Source organism: Parasteatoda tepidariorum, chromosome 1, assembly GCF_043381705.1.
Source record: "Parasteatoda tepidariorum isolate YZ-2023 chromosome 1, CAS_Ptep_4.0, whole genome shotgun sequence".
Taxonomy (NCBI): Eukaryota; Metazoa; Arthropoda; class Arachnida; order Araneae; family Theridiidae; genus Parasteatoda; species Parasteatoda tepidariorum.
This window is the reverse complement of record NC_092204.1, coordinates 97,000,564-97,020,899: the sequence shown is the minus strand read 5'-3', so window position 1 is coordinate 97,020,899 and position 20,336 is coordinate 97,000,564. Positions and strand designations below refer to the sequence as shown.

General features: G+C 28.1%; 1 protein-coding gene across 2 annotated transcripts; it reads right to left on the bottom strand.

Moving 5' to 3' along the window:
* Positions 1-1,462: 1,462 nt before the first annotated feature.
* On the bottom strand, positions 1,463-19,306 carry LOC107441647 (nuclear factor interleukin-3-regulated vrille). Of its 2 annotated transcripts, none has more exons than XM_016054988.3 (2): positions 18,997-19,306; positions 1,463-5,125 (listed from the first exon to the last, which is right to left on the bottom strand). In XM_016054988.3, exon 2 carries the CDS (start codon positions 5,107-5,109, stop codon positions 3,697-3,699), a length of 1,413 nt encoding a protein of 470 aa, XP_015910474.1. In that variant the 5' UTR covers positions 5,110-5,125; positions 18,997-19,306; the 3' UTR covers positions 1,463-3,696. The 2 variants fall into 2 exon arrangements, with proteins under 2 accessions (XP_015910474.1, XP_015910475.1); XM_016054989.3 differs by lacking the exon at positions 18,997-19,306 and adding an exon at positions 9,548-9,824.
* Between the last annotated feature and the right edge of the window lie 1,030 nt (positions 19,307-20,336).

Here is a 20,336-nt window from a genome sequence, read left to right as displayed (position 1 = left end):
AAATTTTGTCAAAGACCAAAAAAAGTGTCTACACATTAGACACCTCCAATTAATATTTAAGCTCGGGAAAAAAAACGCAATCAAAATCTAAGAAATCACTATTCAGAAAGTTAGAGCATCAAAACTTAATTGACTGTTGAAACAGTTAAAAAACGCTTGTTTAAACCCTTTCCATGTATTGAATCAAATCGGTTCTGATACCAATCTTCCTTTACCTTTTGTTTACTACTGGTACCACTGATGTTCCAGAATAGAAAGAGCGATCATGCGCCGTAGGGAAAAGGTTAATAAGTTATTTTTTCGATCACTCTAATGTTTTTATTTGCTTAAATATGATTTGCTAATAAAGCGCAGAATATTTCACTCGTTATTTACTCCATCTTTTGTGTTTTATTAATCATTTGGCTAATGTTTTGGTGCAGTATTGGATTTTTAATGCTATTTTTAATCTTTCGATGTTGTATAACAGTGGTTATCAACTGACGGCCCGCGAACCAAAATATATTAGTTGTCATTTTTTTGCGGACAATTTTCGAAGAAAATCTATATGAGTTTTAAATACTTTGAAGTTTTATATCTTAACAATTAGATATCTTTTGCACATTAATTGTTTAATACATAGATGCACATTTAAGTTATTGTAGTCAGAAATTTTGAATATACAATTAAATATTTTTAAAAATCTACTTCTTATTTTAATTTGTAATTCAATACTTTTGTTTTGAACAACTTGATAAAAATCTGACAGTAATATTTAATGTTCCTTCAAACATAAAAAGAGTCCTATATAAAATTTTGATTAAGTTGTGGTCCACCATTTGACTGGTGTTTTTAATTGCGGCCCCCGGCCTCATGTAAGTTGGAAACCCCTGTTGTATAAGGTTTATACACTAATCGGAATCAATTTTTGTGGGATTAATATAAAACTTAGGATAATAATTATTAAAAAAACTTATTCTTTTTAATGAAGGTAAAACAACACTACGATTGCATTTGAAAACAATTTCTAAAATATTATTTTAACGATCAGAGTTCTTCGCTGTTTGATAATTCGCTCTTCACTGAATAACAATTATAGAAAGAAACTAATTCTTTTTATTGAAGATTAAACACTATTGTACTTGGAACACAATTTCTAAAATATTATTTTAGCGATCAGCGTTTATCCGCTGTTTTTTGTTTGCTTGCAGAGAAGGGCCGTTATTGCGCTGGCGCGGAACAAACATCTTCACCCAATAATCGGTAGCCAAAATTCAATCATTTAAAAGCTCCAAGAGAGTTCTAAGTTCCATAATATGTATTCCCGCATCCGGGTGTAGACTTACTAACTACAAGCACAGTATTTATAGAATTAGAATTTTATCGCTAGATCTTAATTTTTTTTCTCTAAACTGTTCATAAACGAAAAAGTTTTTAGATGATAATCTTTTTAATGTCAGACACACAATTGAAGACAGCATAATTTAACATTGATAAAATACTTTATTATACTCAACATAGGATTCACAGAATAGATGAAATGTAACAAAACAAGAAAACAGATTTTTAATTTTCATGAGGAAACTAAGACACACACGTTTAACAAGAACACTCCATAAGAAAGAGGGAACACACACACACACATGTATATAGACCACTTGAAATACAAATTCATCATTTTACTTAAAACTTCTCTAGACTAGACGATGACAGCATTAAATAAATATTAAACATATAGTCTCACAATGAACAATCTAAGTTTCAAGTCGACAAATAAATAATTTAATTAGAATTCAAACTATTTTATATAACCAAGCTTTAAGTATTTTTTTTAAAAATCTGTTCTAATTACTTTCCTTTACAAAAAGTCATTTTATAAAAATTTATACTTATTTTCTTTTATTTACGTATAGAAAGAAGCTCCTTTTTGTCCAAACCTCTAATTGAGCAATCAGTTTTAAAAAAGTTAAAAATAGTTTTTTTAAAAGGTCGTGCTAAATATATTTTAAAAATATTTTAACTTTTTAAAAAGTCATGCGGCAAGTGAATTTTTAAAAATAATTATTTTTTTTATTCTGTCTTCAGATTATGTAAAATAATAGATTCGAATCTAAAATCTATTACTACTTGTATCAAATTTTATTTTATTTCAATAGATTAATTGATAATATATGAACACAATTTAGTTTCGAAAAGACCCACTATATTTGTTTAGTTATAAGCAAATCAATTAATTTATAGTAGCATAGTTCATTCTTTAAAAGTAACTTTTATTATATATTTCAGTTTTATTAAAATTTTTATCATTGCAGTTAAAATTTATAAATGGCATATTGGGTCGTTAGTCTCTGAGAATCTAATTTCAGAAATGAAATTAATAAATAGCCAAAACAATCTGGCTTTTTTTAAAATCACAATAATTTCGGGTGAATCTGAGTCATTAAATCTTTCCATGAAAACACTGTTTACAATACATATTTACACATAAATATTTCTTCTACAACTATATATTTTAAGAGTTTAAACTGTGAAATCTGTAACAATTTTCATAAAAATGAAACATAGTAAATATTTTATGGCTATCTACATACTAAAAGGTTCATTAAAAAGAATGAAATAAATTATGTTTTAAAAGAGAAAAATTTATATATTATTCAATACTAGTATTCTATATGCTAAAACGAACGCATACAACCAGCTAACTATTACACTTTGATTGATATAATACGTTTCATTATAAAATAAGTTAAGAACTATTATAGTCATATACTAACGGTCTTTCAAATATTGAAACTTTAATCATCTGAATTGTTAAAACGACTGATATCAAATTCTCACGAAAAAGACAAATACTTGGCGACAAATATTTGCTCCCTTGGCGCAGTTTTCACAAAACTTCATAAAAATTGTACAAGTTTTACATCAACTGCTATTCTCACGTTAATAAATAATTGAAGCTCGTGAAAATGAAGCGCTTGAGCAAGTTGGATTCAACTAGACGTTCGGCAGTGCTCAGAATGAGTTCATATTAACGCTCTTACAGTGATTCTTAGATCTTAATAGCTCAACAAATTAAATTATAACAAAGAAAACTATTTTTCACATTTTGAATTATAACAATCCTGAATTTATTCGGGATAAACCAAATTCGACCCAAGAAAAAAAAAATTAACAAAACACTTGGGATGAATAGGGTAAATCCAAACTTTGATCTACAAAATAAGTTAATGCGTATAAGCATCATAAGAAAGAAACTTAAAAATTTTAAAATTAATACTAAGTTAAAATTATTATTTTAATATTCAGGATTGTTCATAAGATATTTTTGTTTATTAAACCATCAAACGAATCGAAAAAAGGGTAGCATAAATGCCATCCCTCAATCAATTACAATCATTTTAGAATATTATGTTTTTTTTGGCACATCATATCAAGAGAGGGGTTTTCTTGAAAAGAAGTACAAATGATTCCAAAGTTGTAGAAGTGCAGCATTTTTAAATATAAAAAAGAACTGAAAATTGAAAGGAACTCAAAAGCTCAGTGTATGTGTGTGATTCATTTAGGAATGATTTGATTACAAATGCAAAGTTTTTAACTGATTTATAACGAGAGAAAAAAAATGCTTTGATTAATGCAGCACCTATGATTACGAGGAGAGTTTTATTGTAATGACCACAGCTGTGCACCGTTTTAATGTATCACTCTATGCATAAATGTTCATTTGCTCACTGCATCGTAGGGTTCGATGATATTGGGTGAGGTTCGATTGCTATGAGGTGGTGTGGTGGGTTCAATGGGGGTTTGAAGTTCGAGTGAGGGTGGCCTGTTGCACAGCAACATGTCTTTTAGCCCAGCAACTTCAGAGGCGAGTTTTTTCAGTTCAAATCTCAAGTGTAAGTTCTCAACTTGCAGTTCTGCACCCATTCCTTTACCCCTCCTGGAGAGCCTTGCCACTTTGCGCGGCGGTTCTTCCGAATTTTGAGGACTGTCTGAATTGGGGACAGGGCTTTCCTTGCCACCACTATCACCGTCTGAGGAGGTGTCATCTCTTCCACTACTTCGTCCACTATCTGGATAGGAAGGTACCTGTATAAAGGCATCTTTGTCGCTGATTAAAGATTTGTGACGCAACTTGTGAGGTAAACAATGCTGTGGTGAAACGGGCCTGGCGTGAATGGGTTCTTCAGTGGATGACCAGGAGCTAGATTCATCGTGATGGGGTGATGCCGATGTGGGGGATGGCACCTCTTGAGGAGGACTGCGGACGTTGAGATTGCCACGATAATCGTACTCACCGGGTGCCATTCCATTATTGGATGTCAGGCGATTGATGACATGCTGATGAAGTTGCTGCTGTTGCTGATGGTTCTTCAGCAGCATTGCCTGGTGATGCGATTCCTTCATGGCATTTTCGTGAGCTTCCTGCCACTGCGCGTGATCCATGGCATGCAAATGAGACATCATGTGGTGCATGGAGTGATCTGGAGCATGAGCACCAGGAGAATGGTTCATACCATGGGGTAACATTCCAGATTCCGGCTGAAGGGGAGATCCGTTCGGTAAAAGAGTAGTGAGAAGCTTACTACGTCGACTACGAACATCGATTTGAGGACAAGGTATATGAAGATGCAATTGTTCAGAATTCACAATAGGCGTGGGTGGTAGAGAAAATTTCTCTCTAATAGCGGTCAGCTCTGCTCGAAGAAGAGTATTTTCTTTGGTCAGCTCCAACATTCTTGTCTCCAGAACCATGTCATTCAACCTACGTTTTTCACGAGATCTTTTTGCGGCTTCGTTATTACGTCGACGCCTGTCCCAATAGCTCTCGTCTTTTTTGTTGTCAGGTATGAATTCGCGCTGTTTGCGGGCTGGAAAGATCTCCTTATTACCCTTTAATGCTGCCGTCAGGTCTACGGGTGCTTCCATGTTGTTCGACCAGATAGGCCTGCCGCTGTCAGAATTGGGTGACTGGTAGGGATTTGGAGACATGCTGTTGCTGCCTGGACTTAGTGGTGAGTAATGAGGATGACCAGAGTTTGAAAGCGGAGGAGAATAGGGTGGGGAGTTGGGACGCAAATCCTGTATTCTGTGCTTGCTTCCGGTTGAGTCGTTGGCAGTTATCATCATCATGAGATCAATTAACGATCTGAAATTTTTAAAAAAATGTATAATTAAAAATTTACACTAGAGTAAACTTCTTTTTTTTAAACATAAAATATGACTTTATAACATGTTTCCCCCAAATAGGACGCATGGAACTGTATATATTTGATAAAAGTAGATAATATATTCATTCATAAGTTGTTTTCATTAGTAGTTTACAAAAGTTCAGCATATTCGCAGTTATACTTGCAGTACTTTTGATATAGTAAAAATATAATGACTAACTAGAGACTATCAAAAAAAATTTTCCTTATAAATATGAAACCCAGTATTTGACAGAGTTGTACAATTGCTTTTCATGAAACACCAGAGCGATTTTCAGAATGTCAAAATGCAGCGATTAATCAATACAACATAGCATGATTAATAAAAAAAAATAATACTAGTAAATATCAAGTACTTTATTAATTTTGAAAAAAAAAATTGAAATAATCTCTATGAAAGAAAAAAAAATGTTGCATACCTACGGAAATTATATTAATGAGATTTTATTGAATGTTTATTTTCAATAAAATGTGCATATTTAGAAAAACGCTACTTTTTTAAAACAAGTTCAATTAAGCTTCAGAAAAGGAAATATTAATAGTTAAAAGGAAATAATGCAAAATAATTCTGAAATATTGTGTTAAGATAGATGTTCTATTCAGCGGCTCAAACGGGGAACCATAAAAACTAACTCTTAATAAAATATGTTATTTTTTTTAAATAATAAAGAACCATTTTATCGTAAAAAATGAACCCTTAACAAAACATTTTACTTTGCAATTTTCATTTTAAATATGGATAAATCAAAAAAATTTTCTTTTAAATATTTAGAGTTGACATGATGTCATTAATTCATTAGGTTAAAGAATGCAACTCCGTGAAAAACTTCGTTATTATAATATATTTTATAAATCTGGACAGAACCCTGCTTATGGATTAAAGTGAATTTTGGTTAACGATATTAAAATATTTTTTTTTATCCTACACTGTGTGAACAAAATTATTCATTTTATTCTATTATTTTTTTAATCCTTTTACATGTATTTTATTTTATAACCAGCGTTGAACAGCCGACCCAAATTTGGGTTTAAGTCTATCAATTTTCAACTCCGTAGCCTTGTTTTTTTTTTTTAACTCAGCCCAAAAGAAAAAGGGAACTTTTGGATGAAGAATTGGGACAAACTAGCCTAAAGTGGTGAAATTTTTTCGATGAAACTAACTCGCATTTACGTTATGCGGCGAAGAAAAACTCCCGTGGTTAACCCATTGGCAAAAGAACTCTAACCCATAATCCCGATAAGAACACTGAAGATATTTTACGTCATCACTGTGGTCAAAGGGTCACTTTAAAGGGAGGGCAGCACTCTACTTTGCGCCACCGTGCCTCTATGTGAACCCTCTTGAACAAAACATTTCATAAATAAGCATATTCTATCGAATAAGATCGTGTTTCTTTATCCAAAACTTAATACTATTTTTTGATTAAACACTCATTAAAATAGAAGAGTAAAAAAAATTAAATAAAAAGAATATAAAAATTGAATGACATTTTTAAAAAAATATTTATTAAATGAACACTTTGAATAAAATATTTACTTTTAAAGAAAATATTAAAATTTTAAAAAAATGCATCAAAATTATTAAATTAAAAAATTTAAAATTTTTTCCCGCAACATTAAAATGAAATTCAAATTTTAATTTACTTTGAAATTATATTAGATTTTAAAGTTTCAGGAACGGCAACGTTTGTTTAACATTGCATGCTCATTTCTTCAAAAACTCCTCTTGATCAATAAACGAGAAACGGTAGTGTATAAAGGGAGAATTTCCGCGCAGGGGACTTCGAAATTCTGGAGACATTTCGGAGAAAGATGGGAAAGTTGAAAAAAGACATTTAGAATTAATAATTTATTTATTCTAATCTCTAATACTAGTTTATGCACACGGCAGTAATATTACACGAATTCTTCAGATTGATTGAAAATAGTATTTTTGACAACAAAAATACGGTTAATATTTTTAACAACAGTAAGTATAATGTTATAACTACACACAAAACAATTACAATAATAATAATTAATTAATTGTGCTTTTTTAATAATTGTACATGAAAAATGTAAGTGGGTGCTCTCTTAATGTACACAAAGTAATAACAACGAACAATTCAAAATATAATTAATAACCAATAAATTAAAAAAATTATATATTGGTTTTGAAAGCAAATATATACATATATATAATGTAAATATTTGTAAATACTTTGAGAAGAGTTGCTATGCGCTAAGTTCATAAGAATAAACGTATTTGATTATATTAAAGAAAGAACAATTGTTGCGCTGTTCGACGAGATAATTGTCTGATATTCTATTTCATTATTTTTTTCATTTTTATTTCAATTTCATAACAATAATTAAATCGATTATTGCTAGAACATTTGAAAATAGTTTCATTTTAATAATGAAGGGAATATACACATATCAAAACAATTTTTTGAACAGAGATGATTCAAAGTTATGATGCAAGAAATGAAAATAAGAGAGCAAGTTTTAATCTGTCACAGGTAGTTGTTCTGTTTACTCTAATACGCTATCACAGTCAAAAGGGTGCATCTAACATTATGACCAGCAATTTTTTTATGTAAAAAAAATTAGAATATATTTAATTATAAAAGTACATGTTTTTTATCAGGTACTATACCTGTCATAATGAAATTTATCATCATTAAACGAAAACTTACTGTTATAATTACTATTGCGGAAAAGTTAAGTGGTCAGTAAATAATAATCCAACTTTATTTAAATAAAAAACTATTTAAAAATGTTTCCTCAATTTTAAACTAATAATTAAAAATAAAAATAGACAAAAGAAAGTAAAATGGATAAATTGAAAAAAAGTTCGAATTATATATTTAACGTTCATAGTTCTTCAAATCATTAAAAAATTATTTTTTCCTATATTTACTATTTTTTATATCATAAACATAAAAAAGCAAAAACACTTTTATTATGATTATGTTGAGCATTTCATTAATGAACAAAATATTCAACTGGAATCGGAAATATTGGATTACAAAAAAAAAAAAAAAAAAAAAAAAAAAAAAAAAAAAAAAAAAAAAAAATCAAATTAAAAAATAAAACTAATTATTCTATACTCGTTATATAGAAGACGAATACACTTTTATCTCCAAATTATACAAACAATTATTTCTTCAAATGAACATTTATAATCATAAATAAGCAGATATAATAAGTTTTAACATAAAAATAAACTGAATAAATAAGAAATGTTATGAAAATTTAAAATAAATCGCGCAAGAAATATTTAGAAACAAGAACTTTTTTTCAAACTATCTTCACTTAGATATTTAAATACATATTTATAATCTTATGTTGTGACATTATATTTAATCATAATAATTTATTAAATAAATTTTTTTTAAAAATGTAGTTTTAATTAAACTTTAATTTTATCGCAAGAATATTTTACATAAGCTATTCATTTCTAAAAACGTATTGACTTTTTAATTTTATTTATTTATTTCAATCAATTATTTAATTTAATTATACAATTTAATTTATTTTGAAATAATATTTATTGGAGATTTGAAAATTAATTAGAAACATTTACAGTCCAAAGAAAGCAGCTAATTAAAAGAATAAATATTGATAAATCTAAGAAATGTAATCACCTAACAGAAATAACTAGACTATACATTTATAGTCAAAAGAATGCATCTGCAGGAAATGTTGATAAATCAATAAGATACAAACACTATTGATAAAAATTATTACATTATGCATTTACAGTTATTAAACGAAATCTTCAGTGCAACATCAAATAAATAATTTTATTATAAATACTAAAATAAAAAACTGTCTCAAATTATAAATGATTACTGAATTTATTAGATGATTTATAGCTTATAATGATATAGCTAATAAAAACTACTTCTAATTTAATTTTAAAATGCCAACTTGTATTAATTAAAAATGAAGAAATAAATTAAAAAAGAAGCATCAACTAAGAAAAATCATAAAATTTTACTTAAATATTTTATTAATAATATCTTTTAATTAAGAAACATTAAATTATAGTTTCATTTTTACTTAAAAAAGTACAATGGAAACAAGGTATTATGATATATATTATAATTAGATTGATAGTACTAAAAAGTATGCGGAGTCAAATTTTTTAAATTTATAATAATACTCTTCCAAATTGGATTTATAAAAAAAAAAAAAAAAAAAAATACGGTTAATTAAAAAAAAAAATCATAAATTTTACTAAAATATTTTATTATAAAAAAGGAATTTATTAAAAATTTCGTTTTTCATTAATTTAACATTTTATATGTAAATGAAATAAAAAGGTTAAATTTTTCTTAATTAAAATATAAAAATATATTATTTAAAACACTCACTTTATAATCCTTAGATATGTTTTTCGCCCATGTTGTCAAATATGTATAAATGCATGCACTATAACCAATAATCCAAGAATAGTAAATATAAACAAAAAAAAGCAGTAGATAGTCTAACAAAAACACACACCAACAAAAACGAATGATGCTAAAAAAAAGTGAAAGTTCAGTAAAAAGATGAAGTCCAAAATAAAAGATGGTAACCACAGAGTAAGATAAATTTCGACTCAAATTGATTCTACAACTTTTACGTTATGCGGTGAGATGAAAATGATCACACCGTTTTTCTTTCACCACGTGACCTCGAGTATTATTAATAGTTCGCCAAATAACATCGCCAAGTTCCAACACAGACGATAACACCAGCGCCTTACTAATGCGGAAGAAACGGCCCTCACTTCACCAGTGTTTTTTTCTATTTCGTTTTTATCTTTGGCAACGGATGCGGTTGTTGCACTTTCACTACTTACACATTACAAGGGGGAAGATTACTCTTATAATCGGTTTGTTTTAATTATTTATGCTTCCACTGACCTATTTAACCCAGTTTAAGGCTTTTTATAAAAATTCGCCTTGAACCGCACTGATATTCTCCTACTAGTACAATGAACGATTAACGTTTATTTTGATAAATGGCGAAATTTAAAACCAATCGGCCTTAACATGTTAAGATTATCATTCTATTTATCACACATTTATAGCACCGTAGGTTAAATTTTTTAAATACGTTTTGCCATTTTTACGAAAATAAAGAATATGACGTAAATGGACAGTTTAACATTAATCTCGATGTTATTTAGATTATAGAGTAAGTCGAAACAATTCGTAATTTTCTGTGAACATTTTATGAAATGCAATTTTAAATCAACAATTGCGTTTTATTCTTCTTCTATAATAACTTAACATTTAATTTTTAGATTTTATGTCAACATTTTTATTGTTTTTTTTCTGTTTGGAACTTATTTTCATATTTACTTTTTTTTTTTTTTTTTTTTAAAAAAAAAGAAGACAAAGAGAACAGATATTTAACAACTTCTGCGATGGTACGCTGTTATGATGTTAAATTATACGTATTATGTTATACCTGAAACATATCTAAACTTTGATACTATTATAAACATACTTTACGTTTGTATTATTTGTTTGGCTGTGGGTGAAGTTAGAACAATCTTTAGGTTTTTATATCATACATAAATTAAATTTTTTGTGTTGATTCTCTTTATGTATCATATTTAAGAAAAAGAAAACAGATTACAACGTAAATCTATATTTTATTCTCCTGGTGTTGATATTTCAATTATTGAGTGGATATAGTAATTTTTCAAAAACAATTCTAAAACGAAATCTAAGACGAAAATTACGAAATTCAAGAAGGAAATAATGATTCGCAACTAAGTTTTTAAATCAATTATTTTTCTTTTAGAATTGCACTATGTTTAATTTTTAAATGCTATTTTTATTCTTTAACTTCAGAAATTTTTTTATTGATGCTCTTTTTATAATGCGAAGAGTTTTTTTAGATAAGCAGAAACTATTTTTGCGAAAATGGAGAATGAAAACGTAAACGAATATTTTAACCCCCTCGTGCTGATATTTTGATCATATATTAGGTCCATGTAGTTTTTAACTTTGTATTATATATATATGCATGCATTTATTAAAAAAAGGGGGGTTGCATTATTTTTATCTTTAATATTATGGCATACCATGACCTGTTTTGTGAGAAATCACAAACAATAACCAATCGGTTGTTTTAGATCATCCGATAATTTCCTATTAAAAAAAAAGGTTTACGTACCGTTTTTTTTGTTAAAGATTTATTATTGTGAAAAAAAATCGTTGTTTCGTATTGGTATTATAAGGTTCAGTTTTATGTGAAAAAAAATTAAACCATGTCTATTAACTAAATCTAATTATGAATTAATGACTTTTATTTTTTGAAAGAGAAATTTTGTGTAGCGTTCGTTTTCGATATAAATTATTTAGTGATGAACCCGTCAATTTCTCCTTTACCCCTTTTAATATACTTTCCGACTTTAGCATTAATAATTTATAAATTTGGAGCTCTCCATTTTATATGCTCTTTCGTAACTCGAGAAATTTTAAATATTTTAACTATTTTTCATAATTGCCCCTTTAAAATTTATCATATAAAATTTTATAATAATATAACATTTTAATATTTAACTTTTGCACTAATAAATCAAGAGGCCAAAATTTTCAATTTAAGAAACGATTCAGTGCGTTTTTCAACAAGCCGATGAGATGATAAGCGCCATAAAATAGGAATAAGTTTGTGAACCATAAAGTTTATCAAGTTCTTTTTTAGTTGGATTCAGTTAATTAGTTGTTGAAAATGAAGAAGATTAACGTTCGTATAAACGTTCATTGATCGTGATGTAAAAATAGATAAACTGTATTTTAAATTCCATCTTAATGAATTATCGTTCCGCTCTAATTATAATTATAATGGCAGTTAAACCGTGAAGAAGTCTATTATGAATTTAATAATTTTGTTAACTTTGAATTAAGAGGAAAATAAGTTCGTCTAAAACATTTATATTTGAATCTTGCATTCTAAATTATTTTATTGTTATAATCATAGATTAAAGAGTGATTTAAACATTGAAATAAATATATGTTTAATGACTAATGTATATCTATTTTTTAATACATTTTAGTGATTTCGCATATTTATTTCATATATTTTTATTAATATAAGACATATAAAATGCTGCTTGCGCCTAAATAATAAATGTGGTAATTCATTGATCTGCTATTTTTTCTTTGGTGCGCGATTCACTTGCATTTAAGATCTAATTTTAATAGAAATCCTTGATCAAATTTTACATTAGATACTAGATCAAATTTGAGTTTAGATGCAAGATCAAACTTTCGAATTTAGGTTAGATACTAGATCGAATTTTAGGTTAGATGCAAGATCAAACTTAAAATAGGTTGGCTTCTGGATCAAATTTTAGGTTAGATGAAAGCTTAAATATAGGATTTTATGTGAGATGCGAGATCTAATTTTTGATAGATTTCAGATTAAATGCCATATTAAATTTTAGTTTTTCGGTAAGACGATAGTGTTTTTGCAATATTGCGCAGAATCGGAAAAAGATGTCAAACAGATTTGTTACGTTAAAAAGGCAATAAAATATGAATTACTCGTTTTAAATGATAAAACTGATGCCTGTAAATATACACTGATTGTAATGACCTATCATTTGAATCTTTTAATTTATTGTATAAATATTACTTTAATTAAAACTCTTATTCTGTATGCGCATTATTTCAATTATTGTTCATGGTTCATTTTGTCCAATCTGAACGAGCAAATTGTATTTTTTTTAAAAATCAAACGCGAGTAACTTAAAACTTTTCTTAAAATTTACAACATTAAAAATAGTCAATTAATAGACTAGTATTAATAGACCGTAGAGTAGTTCACGACCTTTCCTTATAATAAAAACTTTGGATCTAGGTTATTAAAAGTCTAGAAAGTTCAGCTTTCAATTCCTTTAAAGAATTTACAACTTTCTAAGTAGTATATCATAACATCAACTTTCTATTAATTATTCGAATAATCTACTGTTCTAATATGGTTCTTTACATAGTGTGCTAATAGACTGTTCTATTATAATGTTTGAATAAATTTAAACATATTTTCGCATTGTTTTATCAAGATTTTATATATTGCTCTAAGTTGTAAATCTCTATTATAATACACTTTTCTATAAATTGTTCTAATAAATTTTTACATTGTACTATAAAGCTTTTATATTTATAGAATGTTCAAATGAATTTTCAATGAAATAATATATCCTTATTCCTTTCAAAATATTTCTTCATTCAAATGCTTCGTAAGTCTTGTAGGTTTCGATTACAACTCAAGTATTACCCCATTAGCAATTGAAACACACAGATCATTATTTTCTTCCAAGGTTTAAGAATTTCTCAATATCTATTTGTGTCGTTTGGCACATCCTAGTCGAAGGCTTGATAAAATGGATAATTACGTCTATAAATGTCCCTCACAAGTAAAAAGGAGGAATGAACGACCGTGAACGAATTTTTAAGAAGAAGAAAAAAAAAGCGAAGAAGAAGAGAAGTGAATTAAATTTATAAACAAAAACTGCTCAAATCGGCAGCAGCGGAGTAGGAAGTTAAAAAAAAAAACGAAAATAATAAAACATGTCATGGGGAAAGTTAAACATAAGCGAAAAAAAGAGAGAAAACGGGGCCAAGGCTGAGCGAGCAAGTGCAGCAAATCAGGTAACCCAGAGATCAAGAGTTGCGTTTTTTAAAAGAGTTTTCGGTAATGAAATCATCGAGAAAGAAAAGAAGAGGATAAATAAGGAGGAATTAAGAAAAACAAAATGCCAATGAACCTTTTGGATTCGCTCATTCAAATTACTTTACAAAAAGTTATTGAGCATGCTTTTTTCCTTTCTTCTTTCACAATTAAAATTATTTAATTTTGTGCTGCGTAGGAATTTCCAGCTTTTCATTTTAATAATAATATTTTGAGTTTTTGATAAACCCCTTCAAATAATGTATTGATTTTGCGATGCAAATTTTTTTTTCTTCAAGTTTTTATTCAAAAGAAACTTAGTGCAATGAAATCAATCACCCTCGAAATAATGTATTGATTTTGCGACCTTAAATTTTTCAAGTTTTTATTCATATTGCGGTACGACAAATTATGACACTTTAAAATGGTCAGTTGATTTTGCGATACTAGTTTTTTTTTCAAGTTTTAATTCAAAAGATATTATTTACCATGAAACATCTTCAAATCATTTTGCGATATTAAATTTTTTAAAGTTTTTATTGAAAAGATATTTTGAGGTATGACGAATGATGTACACCTTCAAACGGTGTATTGATTTTGCGATACTAGTTTTTTTTTTCTTCAAGTTTTTATTCAAATGATATTTTGTGTAATCGAACACCTTCCAAATTGTTTTACGATATTAAAAATTTCAAGTTTTTATTCAAAATATATTTTGAGGTAAGACGAATGATTACACCTTCAAATGACCATGACCAGTGGTTAAACAAATGATATACTAAGTTGCAACAATCATTAAAAACAAACTGCAGCAAAAAGAGATAAGACTGAAAAACGAAAATGCAGCCGATATTTTCGGAGAATTTTTCTTTTTTTTTAGTTACTTCAAAACGCTGAGCGAATGAAAGTGTTGTAAATATCACTTTTAAGGGAAGGTATTTTCAAATTCGAAAAGGAAGATACTACAACAGATTCTCCGTTACGGAGCAATTTGGAACAAATGCCTGAAGCGATTTAATTTTGCTAAATACAAACTATATTATAAACTGAATTGAATGAAAGCAATTGCAATTTCAAAATAAGTCTGAAGAGGCTAAGGTGGTTGGTAGCAGTGCGGCCCGTATTTATTTACCTAAACAAAACGTGAAAGACTTCAAAGTACAATTTACGGAATGAATATGCAGCACTATTTTCATAAATCCAAATTTGTCCGCGACCTCAACACAGTCAGGTAGCGATTGTTTTCTTACAAATTCAGCTTATTGCTTCATTTACAAATATAAGATCCTTAAAAAATTTTGATAGTTTTTAAATTGTTGATATTTAAGTTGAATATTATACAATGATCCAAAAAAAAGGGATAAATCCCCAAAGAGATAAATCTGTAATCAAGTAAAATTAAAAAAAAAAAAAATCTTCACGGCCAGTTCTTTGCGTTTTCAGATGTTTTAAAATGCAGTCACAGAAATATTTCCCATTTGTTTGTTTGCTTTTTAACGATAAAGAATAAAACTTTGATATTATCTGCAGATATTGTAATAATCTTCAGCGAACACTTTATGCATCTGTTTTTTTTAAACCAGATATGAATAACTGATTCAATCTTGCACTTAGCGAGCCGCGGTGGCTTGGGGGATAGAGCGCTCGCCTTCCAATGAGGTGAACCGGGTTCGAGTCCCAGCCATGCATGGTCGATAAGCATCCCGGCACCCGCCTCACACTGACCACAGTGCTGACGTAAAGTATCCTCAATGGTAGACGGATCATGGGTTAGAGTCCCCTTACCGTCGGGCTAACGGTGGGAGGTGTTCGTGATTTTCCTTTCCATGTAATGTAAATGCGGAAAAAGTCCTCCACGAAGGCAAAATTACCCCAACTTTATCCAGGAGTTCCCTTGTCTTCCGGATTGGGTTCAAACTTATAAGGCTACGGGGTTGAATATTGGTTGTCGTAAACCCAAAATTGGGTCGGCTGTTCAACGCCGGTTCTAAAATAAAATAAAATCTCCATCCAGCACAAAATTGAAATACTTCTTCCCCTCCCCCAATATTTGTAGCTGCGCTATAGCATAAATGAAGTAAAGTGACATAATTCAAAATTCCAATTATTTTTCTTATTTAAAAATACATTTTCTAAATTCTCAAATGTACACGTAATACATATGTTACAAAACTTTCAAAAGCTATACCAATACATTATGATTTAGGAAAACTTATTAAGTTTCAGCAACTTAACATTTCAGTACATGAAATATTTGAGCTCCCCCCGCATTTATGTTTTTAGCTCCTCAACACTAATTCACAATTCCACTTTTTTATTTTCAGTACAAATGCACAACAATTAGATTCGGTTATACTGCAGCCAAACATAAGATACAAATTAAACAATACAAGATTACAATATAAAGTAAGAAAAATTATACGGTGCAATTAACTACATATGTCGTAAAACTAAAAGAATAAGAACAAGATAAAACAAACAAAAGCAGAGGAAATGTCACTAAGGGTCGTGGAACCTGTATTTATTTAAATAAGTTCTCCCACTAATTTTTGTTTGTGTATTTTGCACTGAGTTGCAATTTTTAAAGGTACGAAAAACGTCGTCACCCCAGGTTTTAAGAATTATAAATACTCTTATCCTGTATTTTTATGCGGATCAATTTCAAATGAAGTAAAACATGTACCCTCTAAAATTATTTTTTTATCTACATGTTGTAGTTAATCCAATAATAAAACTAATAACATTAAATTTGTTTCTTCAGCTTTTTTTAATGCTATAATTTTAGATTAAATTTTAACTGAAAATATTAGACATCACTTTGAAAATGTAAGTTTGCTTCCATTCTTTTTAAAAAGTTACAATCCGAAAGAAACAAAATTTGAATATACAGATATTAAACTACAACACTAAATTTCTTTTCATTCTTTTTAAAATGTTATATTTTTGAAAAAACAAAATTTCAAAATATACATATTAAACAATGAAGGTTAATTTGTTTCCATTTTTTTGATGTTACAATTTTTTGGAAGAAAACAAATTTCAAAATATAGAAATCTGTTATTAAATGATGATGTTCCATTTTCCCCATGACTTAAGCTTTAATTTTGTTAAGCATTGCAATATAATTTGGAAGAATTTAAATTTCAAACTTCTTTAATATCAGGTATAAATAATGATGAATCAAATTATTTAAAAAAATAAAACAGTAAATGAATTTTATATATGATCTGAATAAAATTATAACCTAAAATAATATATTAGATATTAATATAACTTTAAACCCGATTCTATATTTTTTAAAACATAGAATAAGATTTTTTGGATGAAATTAAAATTTTAAGTAACGATATTCAATAATTTAATGAATCGCCCAGTCTTGGCAACTTCCGGGCACCAACCCGCGAAAAACTAAGGGAAAAAAACGTCACAGAAAGAGACCAACGCGGAAGGTATAACTGGTAGCCGGCAAACATCTACATGTTTTTTTTTTAAAAAATTAGCAAGTTTAAAATCTATTTGGCACATTAGCGATTGTAGTTGGCGTGACAGATCACGATACGGAAATATCCCCGTAAAAAAAAAAAAAGAATACATTAATATTTCAGATAAAAACAGAAATAATTATTAAAAAACGAAAAACGGCATTTTTAACCGGGGTATATTTATAAAAGAATATTTACTGTAAGTGTAAATTATTGATATCAATTTCAAGGCATTTAACGCATGAACTTTCAGCTATTACGGATTCTCTTTAGTTTCGAACTATTTTTTTAAATTTTAGTGAACTAAATCTAAAGTTTTTGAAACAAACAGATTATGTTTTTTTTTAAAAAAATATTATAACTTAAACATTCGTCTATATGTTTTTACATGTTTTTATTTAAACTACTTATGTTTAGTGAAGGAAAAAAATTGTTTTAATTCTAATTTATTAAAATATAAATACATAATCTTTGCCAACACTAAGAATTTTTTTTCTGAAACTACGGAAAATCCATAGTAGTTTAGAGTCTCTGTGAACTAATTTTTTTCAGATTTAAAATTCCGAAAATAAAAAGATTATTGCAAAATATCAGGGAAAAAAACAAGAAATTATTATAAAAATAGCAAAAATATATTTCATATCGGCGATCAAAATTAAATCTGAAATAAAGTTACTTAATCATAAAAATACTTACCTCAAATGTAATGTTTTCGCGTATGAACTATATTTTATCAAGCAATTTAACTACATTTTTTGATATTTTGTAATAATCTGCTTATTCCGAAAATGAAAACAAGATTATTGAAAAAAATCAGGACAATAAAAACAAAAGAAATTATTGTAAAAATAGCAACAACTTATTTCATATCGGCGATCAAAACTAAATTAGAAATAAAGATATTTAATTCTAATTTAGTGAAATATAAATAAATTATCTTTGCCACTACTAAGAATATTTTTTCTGTTAACTACGGAGGATCCGTAGTAGTTAAGAGTCTCTGTGAACTATTTTATTTTTAAAATTTAAAATTCCGAAAATTAAAAGATCATTGCAAAATATCAAAAAAAAAAAAAAAGAAAGAAAGAAATTATTATAAAAATAGCAACAACTTATTTCATATCGGCGATCAAAACTAAATTAGAAATAAAAATATTTAATTCTAATTTATTAAAATGTAAATACATAATCTTTGCCACTACTAAGAATATTTTTTCTGTTACTAAGGAGAATCCGTAGTAGTTAGAGTTTTTGTAAAGTACTTTTTTAAGATTTAAAATTATGAAAATAAAAAGAAGATTATTGCTAAAATCTAAAATAAATAAATAAATTATTATAATACTAGCAACAAAACTTATTTTATATCGGAGATCAAAACCAAATCAGAAATGAAGATATTTCATCATAAAAATATTTATCTCATGTGCAATCGTTGGTATCAATCTCAATGCTTTTAGCATATGAACTATATTTTGTTTAGAATTTGAACTATATTTTTTTGATACCTTGCAATAATCTTCTTATTCCGAAAATAAAAAGAAGACTATTTCAAAAATATCAGAGAAAAAAACAAAATAAATTATTATAATAATAGCAACAAAACTTATTTCATATCGGCCGGTCAAAACCAAATTAGAAATAACGATATTTAATCATAAAAAAATATTTACCTCAAGTGCAATCGTTGGTATCAATCTCAATGTTTTTAGCATATGAACTATATTTATTTTTAAACTTTAAAATTCAAGAAAAAGATTTCAGTGGAGAATTGAGTAAAAAGAGGTAAACATGCGCCGGCAATTAGATCATCAGTTCCTGGTGGGCAGAAAAGGTTGTTCACTGTTCGGATTCCACGTGTGGAACTGAGTTGTTGTTATGATATGAAAGAGGTTTAACAGCACCTATCTAACATTATGCAACAACCTTGCGAGTATGGCTCGTTTAACGCATGCGCACTTCAATCTTCCTCGCATCCCCCTTTTCTCTTCATCCTTTATTAATCCATCTTGTTATAAACAATGTACTACATTACAAAACTGTTCTTCCTCCCCCCTTCGGATCAATTTAAAAGCGCGCGTGTTGTTTCTTTGCCACTTCAGTTTGCTTCCCTAGTTTTCGCATTCACGCTTTGGCATTTATTGCTTTTAAAATTTTTATATGCTTATATAAAATGGGTGATTAAATTTTAGCATCTCTTTATTTTTTTTCTTTATTGCTCTTATTTTAACTTTTACTTGAATATAAATATTAAATCAAAATAAATAATTTATGATTGCATTCCCTGGGAATTTGTTTCCCATTTTAAATATTTAAATTATACGATTGTTCATTAAAATTTTAACTTTAATTTAAATATTAATTAGTCTTATGCTTCTTATAATTATGTAAATATAATTCAGCTCATATAGGAGGTACTGTAACCATACAAGGCACTGCGTATGTTTGCGTTGAAGTAAACTGTTCTATAAATTCACAACCGGCGTAAGGGTGACACAAGCGGATCATTTGCCAAGGGGCAAAATTTCATGACTCAAGGGGTCCTCACAACTAAATTTTAAAAAAGTTATTTTTAGTATTGGATATTAGAAAATCTTTTTTTCCCCCTCCTCTCTTTCTTTCATCATATCGATGAAATATAGTGGAGATTTCCGTATCGTGAGCTGTGGCAGAATAATCGCCAAGTTTTGGTAACTCTTCCGGGCAGCGGTAGCGTAAAACTTAAAATAATAATAATAATAATAATAATAAAGAAGCCTCACAGAAAGGGACCAACTTGAAATGTATAACTCGTAGCCACTCTTGGGGCAAACATATATATATATACAGTACCGCTCAAAAGTATCAGTACACCTAGAAACTTATAAAAAAATGGCAAAATTCAAAGCGTCATAACTTCTTTAAAAATGATCAAAAATGCTTCTGCTTCAGCTCATTTTGAAGCTTAAAATCTCTACTTTTATGTACTTTAATTGTTTTTAATTAATATATTTTGCAACTATGTACAATTACA

What these genes read in the sequence shown, in the direction of transcription:
- LOC107441647 (XM_016054988.3), bottom strand. Translation starts at nt 5,109, where the DNA reads ATGATGATGATAACTGCCAACGACTCAACCGGAAGCAAGCACAGAATA.